At 30.9% G+C, this 25,423-nt stretch overlaps 2 protein-coding genes across 4 annotated transcripts; both read left to right on the forward strand.

The window, feature by feature from the left end:
- LOC18589063 (5'-nucleotidase domain-containing protein DDB_G0275467) lies at window positions 248-12,883 on the forward strand. 3 transcript variants are annotated; one of them, XR_001929531.1, is made up of 16 exons: window positions 248-470; window positions 563-596; window positions 855-1,061; window positions 1,172-1,308; window positions 1,412-1,561; window positions 2,002-2,103; window positions 2,707-2,871; window positions 3,026-3,136; window positions 4,008-4,105; window positions 5,316-5,439; window positions 5,581-5,670; window positions 7,536-7,580; window positions 7,842-8,162; window positions 10,042-10,249; window positions 11,783-12,106; window positions 12,335-12,883. XR_001929531.1 is itself a non-coding variant. In XM_018127809.1 (14 exons), the coding sequence occupies exons 1-14, from the start codon at window positions 426-428 to the stop codon at window positions 10,069-10,071; spliced, it is 1,659 nt and encodes a 552-aa protein (XP_017983298.1). In that variant the 5' UTR covers window positions 248-425; the 3' UTR covers window positions 10,072-10,605. The 3 variants fall into 3 exon arrangements, 1 of the variants encoding a protein (XP_017983298.1); XR_001929530.1 differs by lacking the exon at window positions 11,783-12,106; XM_018127809.1 differs by lacking the exons at window positions 11,783-12,106; window positions 12,335-12,883 and having other exon boundaries at window positions 10,042-10,605.
- LOC18589062 (cinnamoyl-CoA reductase 1) lies at window positions 19,763-22,514 on the forward strand. The gene is made up of 6 exons (XM_007013876.2): window positions 19,763-20,088; window positions 20,205-20,365; window positions 20,445-20,633; window positions 21,777-21,930; window positions 22,020-22,212; window positions 22,332-22,514. Exons 1-6 carry the CDS (start codon window positions 19,971-19,973, stop codon window positions 22,411-22,413), a joined length of 897 nt encoding a protein of 298 aa, XP_007013938.1. The 5' UTR covers window positions 19,763-19,970; the 3' UTR covers window positions 22,414-22,514.

A 25,423-nucleotide genomic window follows, 5' to 3' on the forward strand; every position in this document is an offset into this window, starting at 1 on the left:
AACTTTTAATCCAATTGGATTTGATTTCAAAATTAATACTGTAAATCCGAAATAATTCAAATGTAAAATAATTAGAGTATTCTTTAACTCGAAACCAGGCGACCTAATCCCTCAGTTGCCATCTTGAAATCGGTATTATTCGAATGTGTACTGTATTATTCATTATATACAAATAAAAGTATGAACGAAATAAGTATACTGCAGAAGAAAAAGAAAAAGCTGGTTTCAACAAAATAAAAGAGGCGGATACTTTTTAAATAAAAAAAAAAAACCGTAAAACAGAAAAGCCTGCTACAAGCCTTCGGCTTGGAATGCTCCCTCGATTTTCGTATTCAATTTTTCCAGACTTTTCACACAACGGAAATTCAACGGAGAAATAATCTCTCTCTTCCAATCTAATCGAATACTCAGCTCAATTTCCTCTCATGGCTTCCTTTCGCAGGCTTCTTCCTCTTTGCTCCTCCCTCAACGTATCTCTCTCTCTCTCTCTCTATTTTTATTTCATATTTGTAACACTAATAATAATAATAATAATCTCTCTTTACATGTTTCTTTGTTGCAGAGAACGAGCTTTTCTTCTCCTAGAGTTCGAGAAGGTCCTCTTTTTTTTTTTCACTCTTTTTTGTTTTATTTTGTGGTTTAATATTCTTAATGTTTTAAATCTGTAAATTTGAACTCTAATATTGATGCGCCATTTTTTTTCTTTTCGTTTGTTTTTGTGTTTTAATGTTTCAAACCTTTATATTTGGATTGTGATAATTATGTTTCGTTCTTTTGTGTGTGTGTGTGTGTACTTTTTAAGTGTTTACTTAGTAGTGAGTTGTTGAATTATTAGTATCGTTATTATTATTTAGGATTAGGAGCAAATGTTCGAGGCTACAGTGGAATTGCACCCTCTGAGGAAACGATATCAAAGTTTGAGGAAGGAATAAGGCGAGCTGAGGCGGATTTGGTGGTTAATGATGACATTGACAAGATTCGGAGGGAATTTGATGCTGCCAAACGGAGTTTCCTTAAGATTCCCGAAGCACTCAAGGCAATGCCGAAGACAAATCCTGAAGGTTCAATTATGTTCTCTTCCCTTTTGTTTAATTTTAATCTATTTTAGAAGAAATGTGATTATTGTATAAGTTTTTAGTATTCAAAATGTTTTTTTTTATGTGTCAATTAGGGATATATGTCAATAGGAGTATTAGACTGGATCTTATTCAAGTATATGGATTCGACTATGATTTTACGTTGGCACATTACTCTGCTAACTTGCAGAGTTTGATATATGATCTCGCAAAGGAGCATATGGTGAATGAGGTTAGTATTTGTGTAATATAATAGTGCAGTTATGTGGTCAATGTTTTTAGTGTGTGGCGTATTGTAGGTCTTGATGGATTGTTTTGTGTTGGATTTCTTGCAGTTTAGGTATCCTGAGGTTTGCATGAGTTTTAAATATGATCCATCTTTTCCCATTAGAGGACTGTACTATGACAAGCAGAATGGGTGTCTCTTGAAGTTGGATTTTTTTGGTTCAATAGAGCCAGATGGGTGCTTCTACGGTCGTCGCCAGGTACTGATTAATAATTTGTAATGACATAGATGTTGTTCTTATTGTACAATGCTTAAACAGAGTCTGTATTTACTGTTTAGTATGTGTAGTTTATTGACAAGATAAAGTAGTAATGTATCATTGAGGGTGGAAAAGGGATAGAAAGTGCTGCCCCCCATTGTATTGGCTAATTGAAGGCCTTTCCAAGAAAAAAAAAGAAAAAGGAGAATGTAAGAGAAACCTTCCATGTTTAACGTGGCAGTTTGCTAGTGGAATGGTTTTGGCACCTATTATGGTGTAAGTTTTTATTTACTTAAAACTTGTGAAAGCATCGGCCAGTTCTGTTAATAACCAAAAAAAAAAAAAATCTTGAGCTCTCTCAGTCATGTACGCTTATTACGGAATTCATACAGATCTGTATGAAAAGGATTTTGTTTCTAATTATGCTACTTATAATGCAGGTAGGTGAGAAGGAAATAGAAGAGATATATGGCACAAGACATATTGGCCGTGACCAGGCGCGTGAGCTTGTGGGCTTGATGGACTTTTTCTGCTTCAGCGAGGTTCGTTTAATTAGTCATTGCATTGTTTGTTTGCATGGGAAGTCTAACAAGGTTTTCTTTCGAGCATTGACATTATATCCAGCATGGTTGTGGCTTTTGCATACATTTCATAGCTGTGTAACACACGTTGTATATGTATGTCTAAATAATATATCATGTTGACTCACTCAAATCGTCAACTCACATCCTATGAATGCTTGTCAAAACATTATGGTCTGCTGGAAATATTTGGGTAAGAGACACTCCAACAAAACACACAAAGCATGCACGTTAATGCCTCCTAATACCTTTGAGGAACTGTTGTCTTGGTACTTTTGAGTTACTGCTGATGCTTCCTCTTTTCTTCTTCTTCTACTTCTTCGTCACTCCCATGTTTGATGAAATAATAGAACAAGCTCCCTTTCTATATATCTGATAAATTCAAAAGTGCCTTTGTTGATTTGCATATCTACTTGCTCACATAGATAAAGAGGTACGCTTTTTAAGCATGATTCTTATATATGAGACGGTTGGCCCCTTCTTGAACTGTTTGCCTTTTATGAGCTGCACGTATTTTGTTCTAGTTTGAAGTCTCTGATCATTTTCTTTTCATCATCTTTGTAGGCATGCCTCATTGCTGATATTGTGCAGTATTTCGTTGATGCTAAACTAGAATTCGATGCCTGTTATATATATCAAGATGTCAATCGTGCAATTGAGCATGTTCATCGAAGTGGTTTGGTTCATAGAGGAATTCTTTCTGATCCTCATCGATATCTAGTAAAAAATGTAAGTTCTAACTATTTGTCTATGCTATGTTATGTGCTTTAGTTATTTTAAACTTGGCTTGCTTTTTACTTTCAAAGAAAGGCTATTCTAAAGTTTGATCATGTCATCTGTGAATCAAGGAATACTAACCTGCCATTTGTGGTGTATTTTTCAGGGTCAGCTATTACACTTTCTTAGGCTGTTAAAGGAGAAAGGGAAGAAACTTTTCTTGCTGACAAACTCACCGTATTATTTTGTTGATGGAGGGATGCAGTTTATGTTGGAGGTAGTTAACATTGCAGTTACACATATACCTTCTCATTTGTAGTTCTTGGAAATCCTAACGGACAATTCAAATATTTTACTGCTTGTAAACCCTTCACATTTCTAGTTCAGTTTCTGACACAATTTGACATCCTTCAGGCCCCCACCCCCACCTGTCCAATTTCTCATTCATCCCTTTTACTTTCTAAACATAGAGAAGAGATATTTAATGTCAATATGCTTTAATGTATTCAACAATATCAATTGTGAAATTCTTTCAGTAATGATTCTGTTTCATTTCAACATTGCATTTCAGATGGAATTTTTCTTTGTTGAAGTTGTTATTTTTGGGTGTGTTTTTGTTCTTTTTTTTTCCTATTTGCTATATAATGTGCAAACAAATCTCTAGGGAATTGCAAAGAGGACCTTTCAAAATACATGATATGTTTAAGTTGAAATAACTCAGGTGGATGAATGATGCCACTGCCATTAAGATATGTTGGGAAGAAGACAAGAAACTTAAATACCGGACTATATAACATCAGCTCTCTCCCTGCCCCTACCCCTACCTCTGCCCCCTGCATATGCATGTAGAAAATAATATTGTAAATGGAAGGTGTTTGAGGTGAATTTCTTTTATCTTCAATGATGTACTTACACTCATGCATGTGTATGGATTCAATTTATAAGGGTAGTGACTAATTTGCATATACACATGTATGTATGTAATATCTGAAAATTTTCACCTTCAAAGTTGCTGGTCACATTAATCAGTTCGCTATAGTTGTGCACATTTGCTTGTTCATTAGTGTATTCGTGTCATTCCATTCTTAGTTTCATGCATAGAAATGTTTGTAGTGAACTTTCTGAGCTAAGTTTGCTGTGTTTGTTAGGATTCTACGGGTGGCAGAGATTCGTGGAGGGAGCTTTTTGATGTTGTAATTGCAAAAGCTAATAAGCCAGAGTTTTACACTTCTGAGCGTCCATTCCGGTTTGAATCTCCAACTTGTTAAATTTTCTATATATTTGTTTTATATGGACTGTAAAGGGGAAATCTGACGTGTTTTCCTTGCATTTAACTTACAAATCAAAACTACCACACTTTAGACTGGGCTGCTATCAAGAATCTTGGCAGGTGTTGTTTTAATCAGCTGATATCCTAGAGAGAAGAATTGCATGGATAGAACAAAACAGTAAAACATGTCGTTTCACTAAGCATATCTTAGGTGAAAATCTGAAGTGTTTTCCTTGCATTTAAGTTACAAATCAAAACTACCACACTTTATACTGGGCTGCTATCAAGAATCTTGGCAGGTGTTGTTTTAATCAGCTGATATCCTAGAGAGAAGAATTGTATGGATAAAACAAAACAGTAAAACATGTCGTTTCACTAAGCATATCGTAGGTGATTGATTTTAATTTTTCCTTTCTGCTACAATGATATGAAAGAGCTATATTGAACTAATTTGGCACCCTCTTTAGACTTTTGTTTTAGAGTTCATCTTGAGGAATAACTTATTTGGAAAAAAATGATGAAAAAGAACACCTACTATGTTGGGAAGGGTTTGGAGAAACTCTTCCTACATGGCATTGGTAATGGTGGGCTTAGGGTTAGAACAAAGGGAAGTTTAGGTTTTATAGTAGCTGAAGAAAGTAGATAGAGAAAATAGAGTTGATTTGATCAAATTATCATGGAAAATACTGGTTTGAGTTGAAGAATTAGTTTGCTAAAAATTTTCTGGCGCCATGTAGGGAGGAAAGGAGAAACCAAAATAATACTCAGTCTGATAGTCAAAAAAAAAAAAAAAACATGATTATACAGTTATGTAAAGGGACTCTTAACCCACCAAAGCTGGAATACCTAGTAGAAACTAGCTTATAAATAAGTAAACAACCAACACAAACTTAAAGGCAAACCTGAACTCCTAGAATCTTACAGACAAACTTGTCCAGATAATTTTTAAAATCTAGTATGCAGAGATTCAAAAAATAGATCTGCCCCTGAAGGTGAAAGTTTTCTTAATTGCTGAAGACTATAACTGCAGAAGCAAGATAAGAAACTGTGATTTCTTGGCTGCTTTAATTTTCGGTCTTGCCTTACGTTTTATACCTCCCTTGGCATTTGTTCTGTTCTTGATAAAGCAATTGCATGCTATGCTTTATCATATTTTTTGATCAGTCTTCTGGAAATAAAATCGCAGGTGCTATGACACTGAGAAGGACACTCTAGCTTTTACAAAAGTGGATAAATTTCTTCAAAATAAAATATATTACCACGGGTGCCTCAAATCCTTTCTCCAAATTACAAAGTGGAATGGTCCAGAGGTATATCATGCTTTATAATTCATATTTAATGATCCGGTAGCATTATTTACGATCTTGTACATGTTTGATCAACCATTTGTAACTAGATTACTGTAAGTGCTTGCTGATGGGAGCATTTTGCTGCTCCATTTTCATTTTTAGGTGATATACTTTGGTGATCACCTATTTAGTGACTTAAGAGGCCCTTCAAAGGCTGGTTGGCGGACTGCTGCGATCATCCAGGAACTAGAAGTATGCCTTCTTTCACATTCTTATCCCCTTGTCTTTAAATGCTACTAATACTCAGTCAGGACTTACTTTCCAAATATGTTTTCTGTTAAGGGGCTTGTGGTTTCCTTTTATGTTTACATATATTGGATGATATACCACTAGTAAAGGTGATGGAAGGAATTAGAACAGTATCATAATAGCTTAAAATAACTAGCGACATTTATGATTGGCCATTTTTGGGCTGAGTATTGCTTTTGTTTGTATGGTAAGGTTAAGTTGTATCTATATGCATTGTACCATTTTTGACGATAGAAAATTTGGGTACATGCAAAGGTAGTGTTCAGTTCAGCCTAGCCAAGCCAAGCAGAGCAAGAAACTGAAGCTTCAGAAATCTTAAAACTTGATGTTTGCGTTTTTCTGAAATTTGAGTCTAGCCTATCTCCCCAATCTTGAACTTAGTCCACAGAAACTTATTGCTTTTCAAACACATTTATGCTCTTTTATTATTGTTCTTTTGAATCGGCTTTGCTCTGTTCATTATTAAACAAGTTCAGTTGCTTCAAATTTGAGCCTGGTGTCAAGCTGGAAGAGACTTGTTTAGGTTTCAAAAGCCTACTTCAATAGTTGAATTTTAAGATGACACCAAAAACAACAACAGCATTTTATTATTTTAAACAATAAATAAAATCATATATCATATGATATATTGTTATATGATCTAAAAAGTGTAAAGCTTGTGCTTGGTTCATTTAAGTTAATGAGTCTGAGACCATTTTTTAATATGTTACAAGCAGGATCAAGCAGATAACTGCTCATGCCTTATTCTTTTCCTTCCATACTTGAATCTGTTTTTTGCCTTTTGCGACTTTTTTTTTTTATATTAGAAATCTCAGAATTACCTTTGAGAATAAAACTAATGTAATGCTTCCAATGAGAGCAACTGAGAGTCAATTACTATTTAATAACTTTCTACATATTTCCTATCGCTTTCTTGCCACAGAAAGTACAAACCACTGTGCTAATTGAGGAATGCAATTTTCATGTAAGGCCATGATCGTGTAAGGCCATGATCGTATTTTTTGATGTTCTGACTAAAACTTGAACTGACCGTTTAGCAGACAAATCCAAAATGCTAGGCTAGTGATGCAGTTTGGAGGCTTAAGGGGAAGTTGATTAATTCAGTACAGAGGGAAATGAAGAATCAAAGTCAAAACAAAAACAAAGGCTTGAGTCAACCCCACAAGGAAAGAGTATCTGATAATAAGATATTTATGGAAACTCTACTATGATAGATAAACATAACTGCTTTATTACTGAGATAAACTAGCAGATGATTGTAACCACTAAAAACTAAAAGTTAAATGGGGAGAGATAGAGAGAGATAAACAGATGGACAGAGAGAGATAAAGTAGCACTATAGATACTGCACAAGTAACAAGATTATGCATAGGCCAAACATCTCACAAGCTATTCAAGCTCAGCTCTTGATTTTCTTTGATACAATGCTGAATGTTCTTTGTTGTGATAAATAGAGGCATGTTTCCATATAGAGGCTAACTGGTCATTCAATAGTATTAGTGATGGATTTGCATATTGGGAAGGAAAATTGTATAGAAAACATGAGAAGTATGATATGTAAATGACTGACAGCTTTGTCTTAAATTATTAACTGGCAAAGAATCAAAAATTTCATTGATGTTAAGCATTTTTTTTCTTTAAAGCGACTTAGGCTGCAATGATTTCTTCCATTAGAGGAGTTCTATATTTGATATCCTACTTCACTTTTTGAGGCTTTGAGCTTTATCTTTAACTTTTCTGTGCTTTTATCTGCAAGTTATAAGACAAACTTTTCATGTCCTTTAGGGTTTTTTTTTTTTTAATTGCAGAGTGAAATACGCATGCAAAACGAGGATAGTTATCGATTTGAACAGGTATTTATTTTTGTCTCTGGGGTATTTGGAACTTATTTTCATTGCCTGATATTTATTTGATATTGGTGAAAAGGGGTGGGCTGCCTTGTTTAGTTATTTAGTAACTTAGAGATTGATTGAGTTGAATGGAGTACAATATAGAGTACTTGCTTCTGTTTACTTTTGTATTATTTGCAAAGTTTTATCTTCTTTTTCTGCAATTGGACAACTCAACAATAGAATTTTTTACTTTATCCTCTTAAAAATCTTCTTTCAATGCAGGCAAAATTTCATATACTACAGGAATTGCTTGGGAGGTTACATGCAACTGTAGCCAATAATAAGAGAAGTGAGGCATACAAGTTACTTATGGATGAACTAAATGAAGAGAGGCAGAAAGCACGCTCCATGATGAAGAGAATGTTCAATAGATCTTTTGGGGCCACCTTCCTCACTGACAAAGGTCAAGAATCTGCTTTTGCATATCACATCCATCAATATGCCGATGTTTACACTAGTAAACCAGAGAACTTCTTGTTCTATTCACCTGAGACATGGCTCCATGCACCCTTTGATATCAAGATCATGCCTCATCATGTGAAGGTATATCATGACCTTCTCAACTTTCTAATTTGAGATGAACCAAAGATACTTTTTATTACTTTTTTTTCTTTTTTTTTTACTTTGATTTACTTTCCGAAAATAAAATATGCACCTGCCTGCTGCCTGCCACTATAACTACAAATAGGTCTGGTTTTAGAGAATTCCCAATATTGTTTTGGTGGTTATTTCCATGGCAGCAACATGGGTGTTTTGGTGGTAATGCAGAGATAATTGGTAAGGTACGGGTGGCAGTGTGGTGTTGAAATGGGGAAGTTTATGTTCTTTCTTTTATGGGGCTAATTATATGCTTGTGCTGTGGAAGGGGTGATGTGGGACAGCTGGGTGATCATGGTTTATTGCAGCTTCTAGATTAGAATTTCTTAAGCAAAAAGAGAATTTAATCCCCTTTTTTCTAAAAGAATTCAAATCTAAAAGAGATCTCTAATATTCAAATCACACCAAAGGTTGATTCTGTTACAGAATAAAAAAACTAATAATGCTGGAAATTCTCTAATCAAATAGAAAGAATACATACTTGGAGAAAAAAAAAAGGAAAGAAGATGAAGAAAGAAAGATTACATTGATATATGTAGACTCCTAGTATTTCCTACTCCAAAAAACTTACAAACTTGACTTAAAATAACATCTAGGCAAAACCCATATTAGACTCAGAATCTGCTATAAGTAGCAAACCCGAAATTGGCAGAAACACCCCTGGAAGTTAATATTTTAAAAAATAAAACACACACAGAGAAACTAATAATACTCTGAATCAAAAAATAAATTGAAATGAGAATCTGTAATGTAAGCTTAAAGAAACATAAGTTTAAGACTCAGAAATAACCAATAAACCCTGCTCAAGCTCCCAACTCGTATTCTCTTTGCTATATATGTGCTAAATTTTGGTAAAAAGGAACCTAAGCATGCCTTTTAGATACTGTTGGAGGCCGTTTCCCTCATGCTCAATCAAGGTTTACATATGGTGGCAGGTATGTGGAGGACTAAGATTTGGGGTTTACTTGTCATTGGTTATGTTAAGATTGGGGTACAGCAGATTTGAAGCCTGCTTTCTGTTGCTTCTAGAAAATAAGATCTTTCTATGAGAATAGCTTGCTTTTGGACTGAGAATTGGTTTGGCACTGCTGTCATGGTGGAAAACAAAGAAGTCACCACCTTTAATCCCCCATGGATATTTCTAATTAAAAAAAAATCTAACTGCAAATTTTACAAGAATTTCGGATTTGAATTGGTAAATACTAATGTCCTATGTTTCAAACATTTATGAAAATTTTCCAAATACCTTATCCCAACAAAACATAAAATTCACCATCTGCTCCAAATAATTGGACTATGAGGATTCAAATCTTAAAATTCTTATGGTCGAGAAAATGTTGGTTTTACGGTCTGTTTTACAGATCTGCTGGCTTCAGTTTAATTTTTTATGTGTTTTACACATATCTGCTTCCATTTAAGCACCTAATAACTGTCAACAGTGCATCATATGGTGCTACCTTGGACCATCTGCATGGATAGTGTTCAAATATTGATATCTTTTTTCTTTTAACAAATGTAAATAGAGATAAAAACTGTATCTTTTCTATAAAAGGTCATTGAAATCACTCTCCCTGATTTCACATTTATGCATTACTTGCCAAAGGTGCACAGGTTGGGCGTACCAAATAAATATTATGCCAATGTTTGCCAGTTGTGAAAAGATTTGAACTCAATTATTTCTATTTGATAAATTTATAGACACCTGATAAAGTTGTTTTTCATACAAACATTTTGTGTTATCTTTTGAAATGTTAATAAAGTCAACCTATTGTTGCTTGATCTCTGATGCCGAATTATTATCTCCATCTCCTCTCCTTTTTTTCAGGTTCCATCAAGTTTGTTCAAAAATCAGTAGATGTTACTTCTCAATGCCATAAAGGATGGGACGTTTCTTAAAGTTTCATCATTTTATTCAGCTCCAAATGTGGCTAGGATGGCCATTTGTTGATGTTTCTGTCATGAGGGTGACCGTGGTATTATGCTCGTGTTCAGTGATTGGGTGGGAACTGCATGACAAATAATTCACGTTGCTTGTAAGTAACAGTATATAATGTGCATCATCTTCCATTCTTTGATATTAATTAAATCCTCAAAATGTTAGTTCATTTTTATGAACATCATAAAATAGAATTTGGAGAAATAGGGACCTTTAATTTGGTCCAGATTAAATATATGGAAAAATAGGATACATAATGTAACATTGGCTTTGTGGTTGCCTCAATTTACAAAATTGATAAATTTTATTTTGCAGTTTTAATGGAAAAAATTGCATTAAGTAGTGTGAACTGTCTGTTATTTCCGCTTCAAAGTTTGTGAGTCTTTGACCTGTTTGTTATAAAGATGAGCAGCAGTTATTGACTGCATTTGCAATGAACTGCTATTGGATTCATTACCGATTCTGTTCCCTAGCTATTTCTTGAGTTACCTTTCTTCATCAAATTGTTATATTTGAATTTGTAAGCAATATGAGCACTGTAGATGGGATTAGATCCACTCTATTTTAAGATGATTGTTTACCCTTTTCTAATTCTTTAACACTGATCTAGCTTAAACTTAGCTCTTCTTTGACCTTAATGGAACATCGATCCCAAGTTGTTTCAACTTTCTAGATAGCAACGCATGTGCTTGCATATCTAATAAATAAAATGTTATTATTATTAGTTTATGTTGTTTGCATTTAGTTTGCAAAAAACGCAAGATAAGAGAAGTCTATTACTAGTTCATTTAATTTCAAAGTGTCAGCTGCATCTGCGCATTCAGCAATTGATTTTCTCTTCCCTTCTTATATATTATTTCAACCATTTAGTTTTTCCTTTCATTTATAATATAATAATTAGCTTAAAATTCTCTTCTTTTCTCTATTTTTCAATTTTTGGATCTCATTTCCTTTGTATCTCTTCGTCCAGTCCTTCAGCCATAATTATTGTTTCCCTCTGGGATTTGGTTTTTATATGACAAGATATGATATAACTTTATGTTGTCCTTAAGGTAGAATCATGAGATAGGTGAGTGAGATTTATAGAATGAGAAAAGATTACTTCTTATTGTATAATATAAGGCTCAATAGGTCTTTTCTATGTGGCTATAGTCAATGTTGTCATGATTTTGAATACTTTGTGGTGCGTCCTCACTAAGAAATGGAGTTTCTGTATCAAGGTATTTTGTAATCTATAAACTTATTTCCTAAACTGTTGTGGTTTTAAACTTATTTCGCACTTCATTGTATAATTCGTCACATCATTGCTAGGCCCATTTTTTGATTACTTGGTTGTTGTCTATTATGCGATCTTTGCAAATTGCAAATTGTAGTGTACATAAATTAATGTAAATTTAAATTTAATGTAGATAGGACTAGTACTTAAATTTAAATGATGTAAATAGGATGAACATTTATATTTAAATACTTTAACCATTTATGTTAAGTTTGAATTGTAGATAAATTAGATAAAGGGTTAGCATGTCTATTAATATCCCTCAATGTTCATTTGTAAACACGTCAAATTTGAGATTAACATTTCATTTCTCACAAATTTATTTCTCTTCTTTCTGTCTTATCTATGTCTAAGGTCGCATGACACGTGCTTAAGGTACTTACCTTTTAACACTTGTACTTATCCAAAATACTGAGGCTCTTTTGGTGTCACATCTATTTTTATTGAAAGTTCAAAAATGTTAACGATCCTAATTTTAAAAAAAAAATAGGTAGGGAAAATTGAAAAAACTTTTTTTATGCCAATTAATTTTTGAGTTCTAAGAATATACTTTATAAATTTGACTAGTACTTTTTCTTTTCTTTTTTTTTTAATATTTGTTGTTTTTTGTTTTTAATTTATGGCAAACCTTATCCGTCCTTGGTGGGGAGGTGTAGCTCTTCCTCTCATCATCCCAAGGTAATTATACTTTATATTATTATTCTTTACACAACCTTGGTTAGACTATGGTCCAATATTTATTTAATAATTAATTATTAATTTATTAATTTTTTATAATATACTTTTAATGAGATATGTTTGTATAGTTTAAAAGATTTAGTATGGGTAGATATACAAGATAATTTTTCTTTTACTTTTGGCAAAAGTTAACCGCTCCATTTTGATGTTTGACTGACATTTGTCAAGAGAACACAAGTGGTTTACAGGTGGATGCCTGCATTAGTTTCAGCCCTTCAACTGCTATTGGCCATTGGGGATAACAGAAATATTTTCTTTCTATTTTAGACAAATTTGAGAAAGTTGGAGAGAAGAAGGTAAGATTCAAATCTTAACTTAAATACAAGCTTTGTTTAAAGACTTGTCGAGTTTTGTTTTCTCATAATTTGAGAAGAAATAGACTTGGTTTTGGGTTTGTGGAGGAGTCATAGGCTGCACAATATTCCTTAAATTGACCTTTGAATCTAAGAAATAGAGACAAAACAAAGTCAAAGGAGACGATGAAGCAAATATTAGATTGCGTACAAACAGCGGCCACGCAGAACTCACCTTCTCGGTGACCAAATCAAATTGGAAGCCAAAGGGTTTTTGGCATTTCTCCCCACGCAATCCATCACCTGAAACTTGCCAGCCTCTTTTCTTGTTTGCTTTTGAGTTGTGAAATAAACCCAATGCAGTGCCACTTGTTATGACATCAATGGCTTCCGTAATTGCTACTTGTTACCACATTTATGCTTCCTTGTAGGCTTCATTAATATGCTTTGGTTTCTACGTACTACAACTCCCTATTCTCATCTACAACAAAATTTCCGAAAAATAAAAGGCTTTAGCTGATATAGGAGCCATTAAAGCAATCTAATTAATGAATCTTTTATGTAGACAATAAATCTTAATAACTTTTTCTGACTAAAAAAAAGAAAAATTATATATATAACGGTTATTTTAATGTACACTAATGTTATTTGTAAGCTTATTTTAACAACATTAATGCATTTTTTAACATGTTATTATGTAGTCACAATTAATTTTACATGTCACTTATAATCAAGGGCGGAGCTAACCAATTTTTATTGAGGGGTCAAAAGCTAAGAAGAATAAAAATTAAAAATTTTTAAAACTAATATATTAAACTTAACCATTAATAATAAAAAAAATTATAATAAATAATAATTTTATATAACATGTAAATAAAAAAAATTTATAATAGTGTTCTAGGAAAGTTTTATTCGACGATAACAATATATTTTTAATATAAATAATTAAATTATTTGTAAAAAACTTATCATCTATTTTGTTTTAGAGTCTTGTCTTTCTCAATATAAATGACTAAAAAATTACTGTAGTCAATATCTAATATTTTATTTTATTATATTTAAGTTTATAATACTAAATATTAAACTATAATGCATAAAATATAAATAGTTAAATACGATATACAGAATTAATAATTTCTTCTTATACTAAATATAATTTCCTTTCAATTAAATATATAATGTAAAGCATATTAAAAACATATACTCAAGATGCTTTTAAAAAAAAAACATATACTCAAGATAATTTTTTTATATAATTAAGATTAATAAAAAATAATATATTGATGAAATTTTAAACAATAACCAATAATGCAAAGCTAAAACTTATATTTGAGAATTACATACATAATAATTTTTTAATTTTTAAAAATTAAAATCATTAAAAATAAAATTTACATAATAAAAAAAATTATGATAAGTAGAAGATATAACCTATATAACAAAAACAAAAAAATATAGTTGATGATTCGTAGAAATTTAAAAAAGAAAATTTATAGAAACTTAAAACATATGAGCAAATAGAATATAATTGAAAAAAATAAATAAATAAATAAATAATAATAATATAAATAAAAAAATTAAATAAAAAATTTATTTTTTTATAATTTCACAATATAAAGACAGAAAAGAAGAAAGGGAAAGATGGGTGAAGAAACTTAAAAAATTAAAAACAAATTAAGAACTTGAGTAAAATTAAATGAGATTTGTAAGATATTTTATTATTTACTAAAAATTATTAATAAATATATAATATATAAAAATTTTCAAAAATTTTGGGGAGCCGTGACAAAGGGACGCTCCGCCCCTGCTTATAACTTCTTTTAAAATTAAAAGTTTTGGTAACGAGTGTTATAAAGATATTTTTTTTGAAATTATCATAGTAAATACTACTTTTTAATATACTAAAATTCATCATATGAATGAAACACATAAGAGGCATCGGGGAATGGAGACAACACCTTCAAAATTGCTATTCTCCTTTTCCATGTAAAATAGAAAATGAAATGATGTTAGAAACATGTTTCGTAATAATACAAATTTGTTTTTTAGCAAATAAAAACAAAATTATGTTTAATTTTGAAAATAAATTTTCCACGTTTTCAATGAAAACAAGTAGCAAGATATGGAAAAATGATGAAGATGCCCAAGCCTAAAATGCAAAAAAAAAAAAAAAAGCCTTATACTTAATTAAATCTATCATCTAAGTTCTTGCCAATTTATTAAAATCAATTGAATTTTAATTATTATTTACACTCAATTAAGTCTTTATTTAAACAAACATGCTATGTGGATTAACATCCTTATTCCTTTTAACCAATTAAGATGAGATTGTCATGTGATATTGATAAAATGGAATAAATTTTAGTACATGACATTAATAAAAATATGCGTCAAGTAAATAAAAAAAATCTTTTTTTTTCATTAATGTCATATGGTAAAATCTTCTATGTTACATGCTAAAAATATTCTACATCATCTGCATCACATGATAATCCTATCTTAGTTAAACAGAGATAACAGTGTTAATCCACGGTACATTTTTCGATCAAGTAAGAGCTGAATTGATTTCTAAATAAATATTAAAAAACCTTAATTGATGGCAATAAGAGAATGGAGACTTAGATAAAAAAATTAATTAAGTAGGAGGACTTATTTTTTATTTTTGATAATGCAAAATGCTTATTCCATTTAGGGATCATGTTGGAGTACCTTGGACAGCAAAATGAAGAGTAATTTTATACAAAAACAGTGTAGGGCTCGCTCACGAATGGATAATGTTCGTGCATCATTCATCATTCAATAATATATATAACGAGTTTAATGGTTGAGAAGATATTTTTACGAATATTACTTTTCAATATCATGTTAGTACGATTATTGTCATAAATTCTCTTTCATTTTCAAGCATTATTTTGTATAAAATATATTATTTTTTTAAAAAAAAAACCAAATAACATTCATTAATCGAATTATGTATTTTTTTAATTAGAAAATACGCAAAACAAACCGTGTTTTCATTATCTTCACTTTCAAAAACATCTTTAATTTGTGCATTAGCAAAATTTTTATTGTTATTAATTATTATTCAGAGAGTAGAAAAGAATGAAAACTCATTCCAAAAAATGGAGATAGAAAATATATTTAATTTGTTGAAGATTCCCACTTGACATGGTGCTTGCTTGTTTGTGAGTGTCACTTTGTTGAGCGAATCATTTAATATTTGGGCTATCCTTGATAACAGTGGAAGTGGAAGTTGATGTGTATGTGGATGTGGGGCGACACTACACTGCTGCTCTTCTGATGGGAAGCGGCCAAATCTGTTGTCATTTCGCACAGCACATCGAACCATGGCAGTGGTACCCTTTGTCCGCCACTCCCTGATTGGAACATCTGTAGCGGCACTGCACAGAACCAAATTCCAACCCAAATTTCACTTCTGTACAATTTGGCCCCTCCCTTTTGCCTGTTTTCAGTAAATTTTTTCTTGGAAAGTAGATTCCAGTACTGATACACGTATAATCAAATCAATACATGTATGTACAATTAAATCAAAGCAACTCAAATAAAGTGTTCTATATTATATTTCTGATGTGGTTTTTTTTTTAAATAATGATCAAATAAAAATTAAATTTGACACATATAGTATCAAATACAAAATTTGAGTAATAGTTATTGAATAATGAAACTTTTATCATATTTTGATCATTTAGATTATCTACAAATACTCTACCTAGGTTTTAACTTAGATAAAATGCTGAGGTCTCTTCTCCATAAGACCAAATTTCACTTGCCTAACTCCCATTTTCTTCCATCTCCGGAAGGACAGCTTTACATAATTTCAACAATTTTAGCCCTCAAAACATTTTGGATTTGCTTTAGCATGGTGAAACAAAGCTTGTTGTGTTTTGAGTTTCACTTAACACTCTTGACACACCACACACTGAATCTTTGGGAGCTTGGAGAAACCTACCTTCCCTTGCTTTTGCTGTTTTATAATATAGTATTATCTTTTGTAACACTAATAAGGAAGAGAAAGAATAAAAAGTGATTATTTCTTTTTGGATTTGAGAAAAGAAGATTCAAATCTTATTCTTTAAACAGAGATCATGTATCAAGAAATGAATCAAATTTTTGAATAGAGAAATGACTATTTCTTTAAATATGCATTTAGTTCACACCTTAACTCCATCCTCGTCAAAGGCTTCTCTGACGTAAAAGATGGACATTACCTTTGATTTTTTTCATTGTTGAAATTAACCCAACTTAGCTATTTTAGTTTTTGTTTGATAACTTTTTTTTGGTAAAAATTGATATTTTTGTTGTAATTGGTGCTATATATTTGATTAATTATATGTTTGGAATTAATTGATTGTTTGTGAAATATGATGGTCAATACATATGTTTAGGGTAAAATAAGATTTAACTAATTTTTTTTAAAATTTTGTTAGTTACTTTGCAAATGTCCTAAAATTATAATACTTGAAAGCTATTTACAAATGGGTTTTGATTATTTCGCTTGAATTTCCTTTTTTTAACTAATTCAAATTGACACTAACCAGAAAAATAAAATAATAAAAAAAAGCTTTTTTACTTGCTTTTTTTTTCTTGGAAATGGTAGTTAATTTTGATGAAATTTTTTATGGATGGTATCAGGTATAATTAATTGTGTTTTTTTTTTTTTTGAATGAAATGCATTTCATTAGTAAGAAATTGATAGTCATTTTATTTTTCAAAGATATTTATAATACTTGGGAAGAAACTAAATTAAAAGTTTTGAGTTATATATATAAGATGTATAAATTAACATCCAAAGGATGCGGATGTTGCATTTCTATAATATTGGTTATAATTAAGTATCTCAAAGCCGATTCCTCTTATAACAAATGATTAATTATGAGATTTTTTATTACAGTTTTATCCATTTTGATTATTTTGTATATTGAAAAATTATTTATTTAATAGAAAAAATATGGTTGTAAATTTGGGCAACTAGGATGTATAAAACTTTATTCAATGTAATTGTTTTGTGAGGAAATTGTGAGAAATAACCCTCTTCATAAGTCTAATTCAAAAATATCCTTCATTATAATTTTAATTATTTTTAGCTAATTTTTTGCATGATTTGACAACAATACCTTTTAAATAATTTCAGACAAATTAAAATGGTGTCGATTTTCTTTATCTTGTCATCCAGACAAAAATTTTAAAATTAAATCTCGATTCTCTCTCTTGTCAAATACTGTCTATCTCACCATCCAGCTCTTTCTCGCCATCTCGAAGAACAAAGATGACATTCATCTTATTTTATTTTATTGTCTTGGATGGTGAATCTTGAGCTTTCAATGGCGATGAATAGCAATTTTGCTCTTCTATAGTGATTGCAGTCAACATGATAAATGTAGTAACTAGATGCCTTCTAGTCATGACTTACTTCGAAACGTGTCTTGCGATGGAGATGTCTGTGTTAATGAGTTAGATCCAATTGGTTAAGATGATGGGCTCAGGAAGAAGGAATAGCGAAAGCATGTTTGTTGGGTTTTGTGATGGTTCACAGTTTTATTATGTTTGGGATTGAGATTATTGTTAAGCATGTTTGTTGAGAATTTTGTTTCTTTTTATGAGATTTTGAGTTCGAATTATTCAAAGGGAGTATATTTTGTTTTGCACAAAGAGAGTGAGCAAGGCCTTCTCGATAAGAATATATTTTGTCTTGCTTTGGAGGATTATAGAATTTTGTAACCCCTCTTTTATGAAATGCAAAATATCATGGTTTAGAAAAAAAAAATATGTATTTTAGGTTTTTGGGTTTATTAGTTTATTCATAGAACTCAAAAATTGAGGAGTTGAAATTAATTAGACATAGCTGTAAATTAGAACATGTATGACTTTGGTAACTTAAATATGGTTGGGGGCAGGTAAATCAATTTATTATTAGGTATTGAATTATTGGTTTTTAAACATTGTGTCATTGATTTTTAAGTATTACGAAACTAGTTTTTAGGCATTATGTAACTTGATCATTGCTTCTTTGATTTTTAGGCATTGTGTGACTGATTTTCAATATTACGTGACTAATTTTTAAACGTTCCATGACTGATTTTTAGACAATACCTAAGTCACATAATACCTTATTAACTAGTCACATAATGTCTTGCTAACTAGTCACGCAATGCCTTACTAATTAGTCACATAATGTCTATCAACTAGTCACGCAATGTCATTTCAACCAGTTGTGTAATACTTAACAATTAATCACGTAATGCCTAAAAACTAGTTACGCAATGCTCAAAGATCAGTCATGTAATACCTAAAAATTAATAATGTAATACCTAAAAACTAGTCACGTAATACCTAAAAATCGGTTACACAATGCTTAAAAACCACCAAAACTATTGAATTCCATTAAATAAAATCAACAACTTCAAATAATACACTATATTCCATTTAACAATATAATCAACGAATATACCTACTTGATGAAGAATGCTCAAAGGTTTTTTTTCATGTATCAGAAACTACTTCAAAATGCATAAATAAACTCAAAGATATTTTTTCGTGTATCAAAAATCATTCTAAAATAGTCAAAATGCTTAAAGGTTTTTTTTTTTGCAAGGAATACTCTAGATATGAATGATTTGACAAGAAAAGCTTAAAGGATATAAATCGATTTGAAGTGCAGACCTAAATATATAAATCGATTTTATTGAGAGTAATTTTGTCTAAAACTAATTTTTCTTGACTAAAAATAATTAAAATTATAGTAAGGGCTATTTTAAAAAACACATTATGTACAAGGGGTATTTTTGAAAAAAACTCGTCTTGTTAGTATCAAAATATGGATATCTTTTAATTCTTATTTCTAGAATATTTAACAATGAAAGAATGTGATTCACACTACGCACAATACAACTATTAATGCCTTTATATAATGATATAAATACTTTATTATTTATATGTTGTCTTCAATTTGTTTTCTTATAATCCCAATGCGTGTAATGTCACTAAAATTGCATTTATAAAGCTTTATTTAATTACTTTATTATTGGAAGGCATCTTAGTAAAATGATCAATAAAAATTTTATATTTAAAGTCAATCAAATAAGATAATGTTCTTTTCCAAGTATGAGAACTAAATACAAGGATGATATATTACTGTTAAGTTGATCTACTAAATCATAAGAAACGTAAATGTAATATATATTTTTATTTGTATATAATTGATTTGATTAGTATAAATAAAGTAACTATGATATATAGAATACAAAATTGGATTTTTCTTTTTTAAAAAAAACAGAAACAAAAACAGAAAGGCCCTAAAGAAAGTACTTTACTTTGATGGAGAGTAGATAGGAACGTGTTGCAAAATAGTTCACCAACTCTTCCTCATTTAAAAGTTGTCATCTCACCCTCAAATTCTCTCAACTTCTATATAAGGAAGTTGATTACAACAAGCAAAGAAAGAAAGAGGAAAGGAGGTAAAGGTGAAAGAAACTACTTTGAGAAAAAAACCAATGGATCAAGAAAAGCCAACAGTTTGTGTTCTTGATGCATCAACCTATGTGGGTTTTTGGATTCTCAAAGGACTCTTGAGTAGAGGTTACACAGTTCATGCAGCTCTTCAGAGAAAGGGTAAGTGTTTCTTCTTCTTCTTCTTCCTCTTGGCATCGTTCTTGTGAACTTCTTTTCTTCAGTTACAATAATATTATTTTTCTTTTGAGGCTCTTTCTGTTTTGGGGTTGTCGCAGGATCAGAGACAGAGATAGAGGAGAAAATCAAGGAAATGGAAAGAGTGGAGGACAGATTAGCAGTTTTTACTGTGGATATTCTGGATTACCAGAGCATTCTTGTTGCGTTGAAGGGTTGCTCTGCTTTGTTCTGTTGTTTAGATAGCCCAGATGGTTATGATGTAAGTCAAAAGTTCCCCATAATTTCATGCATCTATAGTTTGTTCCCCTGGAATTAATACTCCCATGCTTATGGGGCAGGATGTAATTGTGGATTTGGAAGTTAGGGGAGCAATCAATGTGGTGGAGGCATGTGCACAAACAGATACCATAGAGAAGATAGTATTCAGCTCTTCCTTAACTGCAGCTGTTTGGAGAGAGAATATTTGTTTAGAGAAAGATGTGGATGAGAGGTGTTGGAGTGATCAAGATTTCTGCCGGAAAATGAAGGTTTGCAACTCTACATCTCTCTGTTGAAGTTTTCAACTACACTAGTATTCATTTATTTTTTTCTTTTCAGTGTTTGATATTGGATTAATCAAAGAATTTTCTATGAAGGTGGCTTCTTACATCTGGCTCTCATCGTTCTAATCCTAATAAATACTCTTTACAAATTGCATTTAAACTGACTGTCTAGGTCCTTCCACTGTATTTCTGGGGAAAAAATTGCAACCTAATGGATTATTTAATCATATATTAAACAAACTATGACAATCTCTCAGCTGAATGTCAGATTCAAGGTTAACTTGTCTAAGCTAATCTGAGATGCTTTAATTTTACTGGGTCGTCCTGTTTGCTGGTCAGTCAAGCTGTTCTTGCAGTGCAAGATAAATTTCTTGTTTCATTTTTCTTTCATGAATTGACCACTGTTCTCTTTGTTGTCTTATCTTTACGCAAGAAAAGTCAAAGAGATTAACCAAAAGGTGAAGACAAGAAATGGCAAATACCTGATTACCACAGAAAGTCATGCATTAATTAATTGTGCCTGCTTTCATTATGAGATAAAAATGTAAAAAGTAAAAGTTTTTTCTTTCATCATGGGATAAAAATGTAAAAAGCAAAAGTTTTTTCTTTCATTTACATGTAAAACTAATGATAGGAAGAGTGACAGCAACTAAACCTTGGGTTTCTAGGAGGGGTATTCTTGGGTGATTTTTTTTCTTTTCCTCGATGAATATGGTACAGGCTACAGGGTCCTGGCTAGGCAAATGTGATATTCTTAGGTTGGTAGAGCTGCCTAAGCTGATTCTAGCACAACTAGGTCAAACTTTTAGATTTTTTTTCTTTAAGAAATAATTTGTCAATAAAGGTCTTTAAATTCTGCATTTTTTCCAGTTCAAAATTCACTTTTCAAGGGCAACAACACAGTATTTCTTCCTTTTAAATTACCAAAAGCAAGAAAAATTCATTAAACGTCATTAATTTGCCAAATTAGACGTTAAATTGGAAAAAGCAAGTGCCTACTGGTTAAGGAATGGTTTGACAGCAAGTCCTTGAATCCATGTTTTCCTCAGCTCCTATGTTATTGCATAAAAGTTAATAGATAATCGTTTAAGTTCTTACAATCAGCTGATCTCTTGTTTGATTTGTCAGTTGTGGTATGCCCTGGCTAAAACACTCTCCGAGCAGGCTGCTTGGGCTCTTGCCATGGATCGAATGCTTAACATGGTTTCTGTGAATGCTGGACTAGTTCTCGGCCCCGGGGTTGCACAACAAAATCCTCGGTCAACCATGTCCTATCTTAAAGGTATATAGATGCGCATATCAGCTAGCTACGCATGATTTCTGGTTTGGAATTTCATATCTAAAACCACGTCTTTCTATAATTTGAAATAGGAGCCGCTCAAATGTTTGAAAATGGAGTTCTAGCATTTGTCGATGTTGGTTTTTTAGCTGACGTTAATATCCGAGCTTTTGAAGATTCATCTACATGTGGAAGATACTTTTGCTTCAATCAGATAGTGAATACTGAGGAAGAAGCTGTTAAACTGGCTCAAAGTTTGAGCCCTTTGTTATCTTTACCCTCCAAGTAAGTATATGTAAACTGTTGTATTAATGACAAAATAAAAAAAAAAAAAAACGATGGTAAATGGTGCCAACCTTCAATAATTTTGACTGAATATATTTATCATGCTTCTCAAAATGCAGGTATGAATGCCAAGGGAGTGAGGTCTATGCTGAGAGGTTGAGGACCAAGAAATTGAATAAGCTGGTTGAAGGCACTGCATAATTTTTAAAAGCCCTAGTTTCTATCCAGTGTGATTTCTCAACACTAGCTAATGTATATATTGTCATTCAGAAAAAATGCATGTGCTGATTTTTCTATCATCATTCTTTCTTTGGCATATAGTTGTGTTTATTTGAGGATAATTTTAACTGCGAAAAAACTCTTCTGTCTGAAAGAGAAGCATGGGCGGGTGTATAATCACAAGATTAACTAATCATCAACTCATGTTTAGGGTGAGCTGATCAACATTCAAAAAAGTTCCCTTTGCTGAATTTTCTTGGCCTTTCGAGGTAAAATTAAGAGGTTTAGAATATCATTGTAGCCCACCGAGACCAGGAATTTGAAGCCTACTGATTAAACCAAGGACACATGCGGTTTATTATCAGACCATATTATAGCTAATTTATTTACTTAAAATCAACGGACTTCCTTGACTTACCATCTCCTGCATCGATGGAATGTCTCCAGGGCGGTGGCTGACATGCCTCAGCAAATTCATGCACTTAGAACTAGTTCATTCATGTGCTAAAACACAGCTTGATTAAATGAATACAACAGTTAAGTTGGTGAAAGGTAAGCATCCGAATTAGAAAATTATGCTTTGTTCATGGGGTGCATAGCCTTCATCAGTGTGGGCTCATCTTGTTCTTTTTTTTTTCTTTTCTTTTTGTCACATTGCGACTGACTTGTTATTGTAATAATTATATTATTATTATTATTATTTGAAAAGAGTGCTGCCATATATTATGCAAACAGTCCTCAATCATAGTGCATTGAATGATTGTCAATAATTCAACATGTTTTAAATGTCTCTTAAATTATTTTGGCTCTTCGTCTCTTAAAAGGTAAGGATGGATAGAAAATGGTGGTTCACTTTTCTGTAAAATTCTAAGTCCGTCATTATTTAAAAAGATTCACTCTTTCCCATTTCGTCCTTTAACAAGAGGTTCATTTCAAACTTAAAATATGTATTACCACCTTATTCAATTTCAAATCCTCCACTTAAAATTTCCATCCACGTCCTAATATATAATATTATTAACAGTAGACCAACATTTGCATTAGCATTGATGTATTATATGTGATTAATAATATCTTTTAATTCGGGGCGGATGCTTGTGTTATTATTGAGGGATTGTGACTTTTAACATTTTTAAAAATTTTGTTATATATTTTATATTTTTTTTCTTAATAGTCCTCTCAAAAACTTTTAACCTTTATTCTTCTTTGTCTTTAGTTCCCCTATCAAAAATTGACTGGTTCCACCCCTACTTATATTTAATTTAAAATTTTCTTCTTTCAAATAAAATGTACATATTATGAATAGCTTAATAATTTCTTTTATATCTGTTAAAATACACTAATTTTTATTCATAAATTTATGCATAAACGCATTTGAAACTATTAAACTTTAATTTAGTCATAAAAATTATGGAATATGATAATTTCTTACGAAAAAAAAAAAATAGAGACATTTCTTTTAACTTGTTAAACGTTTGATAATAAAATAGTGTTAGGAATTAAGAGTGTAACTTCATTTTCTGTTATGTTCACTTAAACGAGAATAATAATATGAAATTGAATTAGAAAAGAATAATTTAAAAGTTATTAATAATAATTGATTTAGTATGATGTAATTTATGCTTTTTATGCCCTGTACCTTGGTCAAAAGAATAAAAGCTATGCAACACTTGTTTCATAGAGAAGCAGAATGCAGAGTTTCCATCCTCTGCTATTGGGTTTAGGTTTGCCACGGAATTTGGGTGTTGCTAAATGGGGAATTTGAGGGGTTTTGGCTTGGACTTAGGTTTGCTATTGTTGGTTGGAGGCTTTGATGGGGATTTGGAGATTGAGAAGGAGAATACGTGGAATGATTGAGTGGACGATATAATATTACGATTTATATCAGCTTATAAGATATTATTTATTTTAATACATTTGTGTTATATGATTTTTGATTGAGATGATGATAATATTTTTTGTTATGTGAGATTCATAACTCCTCATTTCAGACTTATCACATTCTCCTTTTATGAGATTAATGGCTCTCTGCTTTTTGTACTAACTTCATAATCTTTTCCCAATAATTTGTAAATCTAGTTTAGTTAGCATGGAAATTGCAATTTGATTACGTGGAATGTGAACAGATTTGCACTTTGATGGCATGCTGTTAAGTGCATCTCCAATTGGAAGCCCAAAGGGGAATTTGAGACCTTCATGGCATGTTTGGTTGGCCATTCCTCCTCTATACCTTAAAAAATTTTCTCCCCTCCTTTGGTTTGTTTTTCAAGAAAGGAATAGGCATTTCAAAGGAATGATTATTTCTCAAAACTTGGTAAAAGCTTAAAATAGCTAATACCACCTTCTCCATGGTATTAGCTATTCCATCCCCATGAGAATAAACTACAAACATTTTAAATTAAAATGTCCTCACTTACATTTAAAAATTATAAACTTAAACTTATAAAATTAATATTTTAAATGAAAACTTCAAAAATTATTAATATTTTAATTATAATATATTTAAATTAATATTTTAAAATATTAATATTTAAATTATTAAGTGAAAATATAAATTAAAAAAATGAAAAATGCAAATAGAGAAAAAATAAATCTTATTATAATAAAAAGTTCAAGTTTTTAATTATATATTATAAAATGTTTTGAATTTAAAAATTAATTAAAAGTATTAATATTTTAAGCATAATAATATTTAAATTATAAAATAAAATATTAATATTTAAATTTTAATGATTAAATTATAAATAAAATATTAATATTTAAATTACCAATTATTAATATTTTAAATCAATTATAAATTATTAATATTGAAAAAATAGAATAACATTTAAATGATAAATTAAATAATATTATTTTTAATATTATTGATTAAATTATAAATAAAATACTAATATTTAAAATATCAATTTTTAATATTTCAAATAAATTGTAAATTATTAATATTTAAAGTTAAAATAATTTAAAAAATAAATAATCATAATAACATTTTAAT

The sequence above is a fragment of the Theobroma cacao genome, chromosome 9 (assembly GCF_000208745.1).
Source record: "Theobroma cacao cultivar B97-61/B2 chromosome 9, Criollo_cocoa_genome_V2, whole genome shotgun sequence".
Classification (NCBI taxonomy): Eukaryota; Viridiplantae; Streptophyta; class Magnoliopsida; order Malvales; family Malvaceae; genus Theobroma; species Theobroma cacao.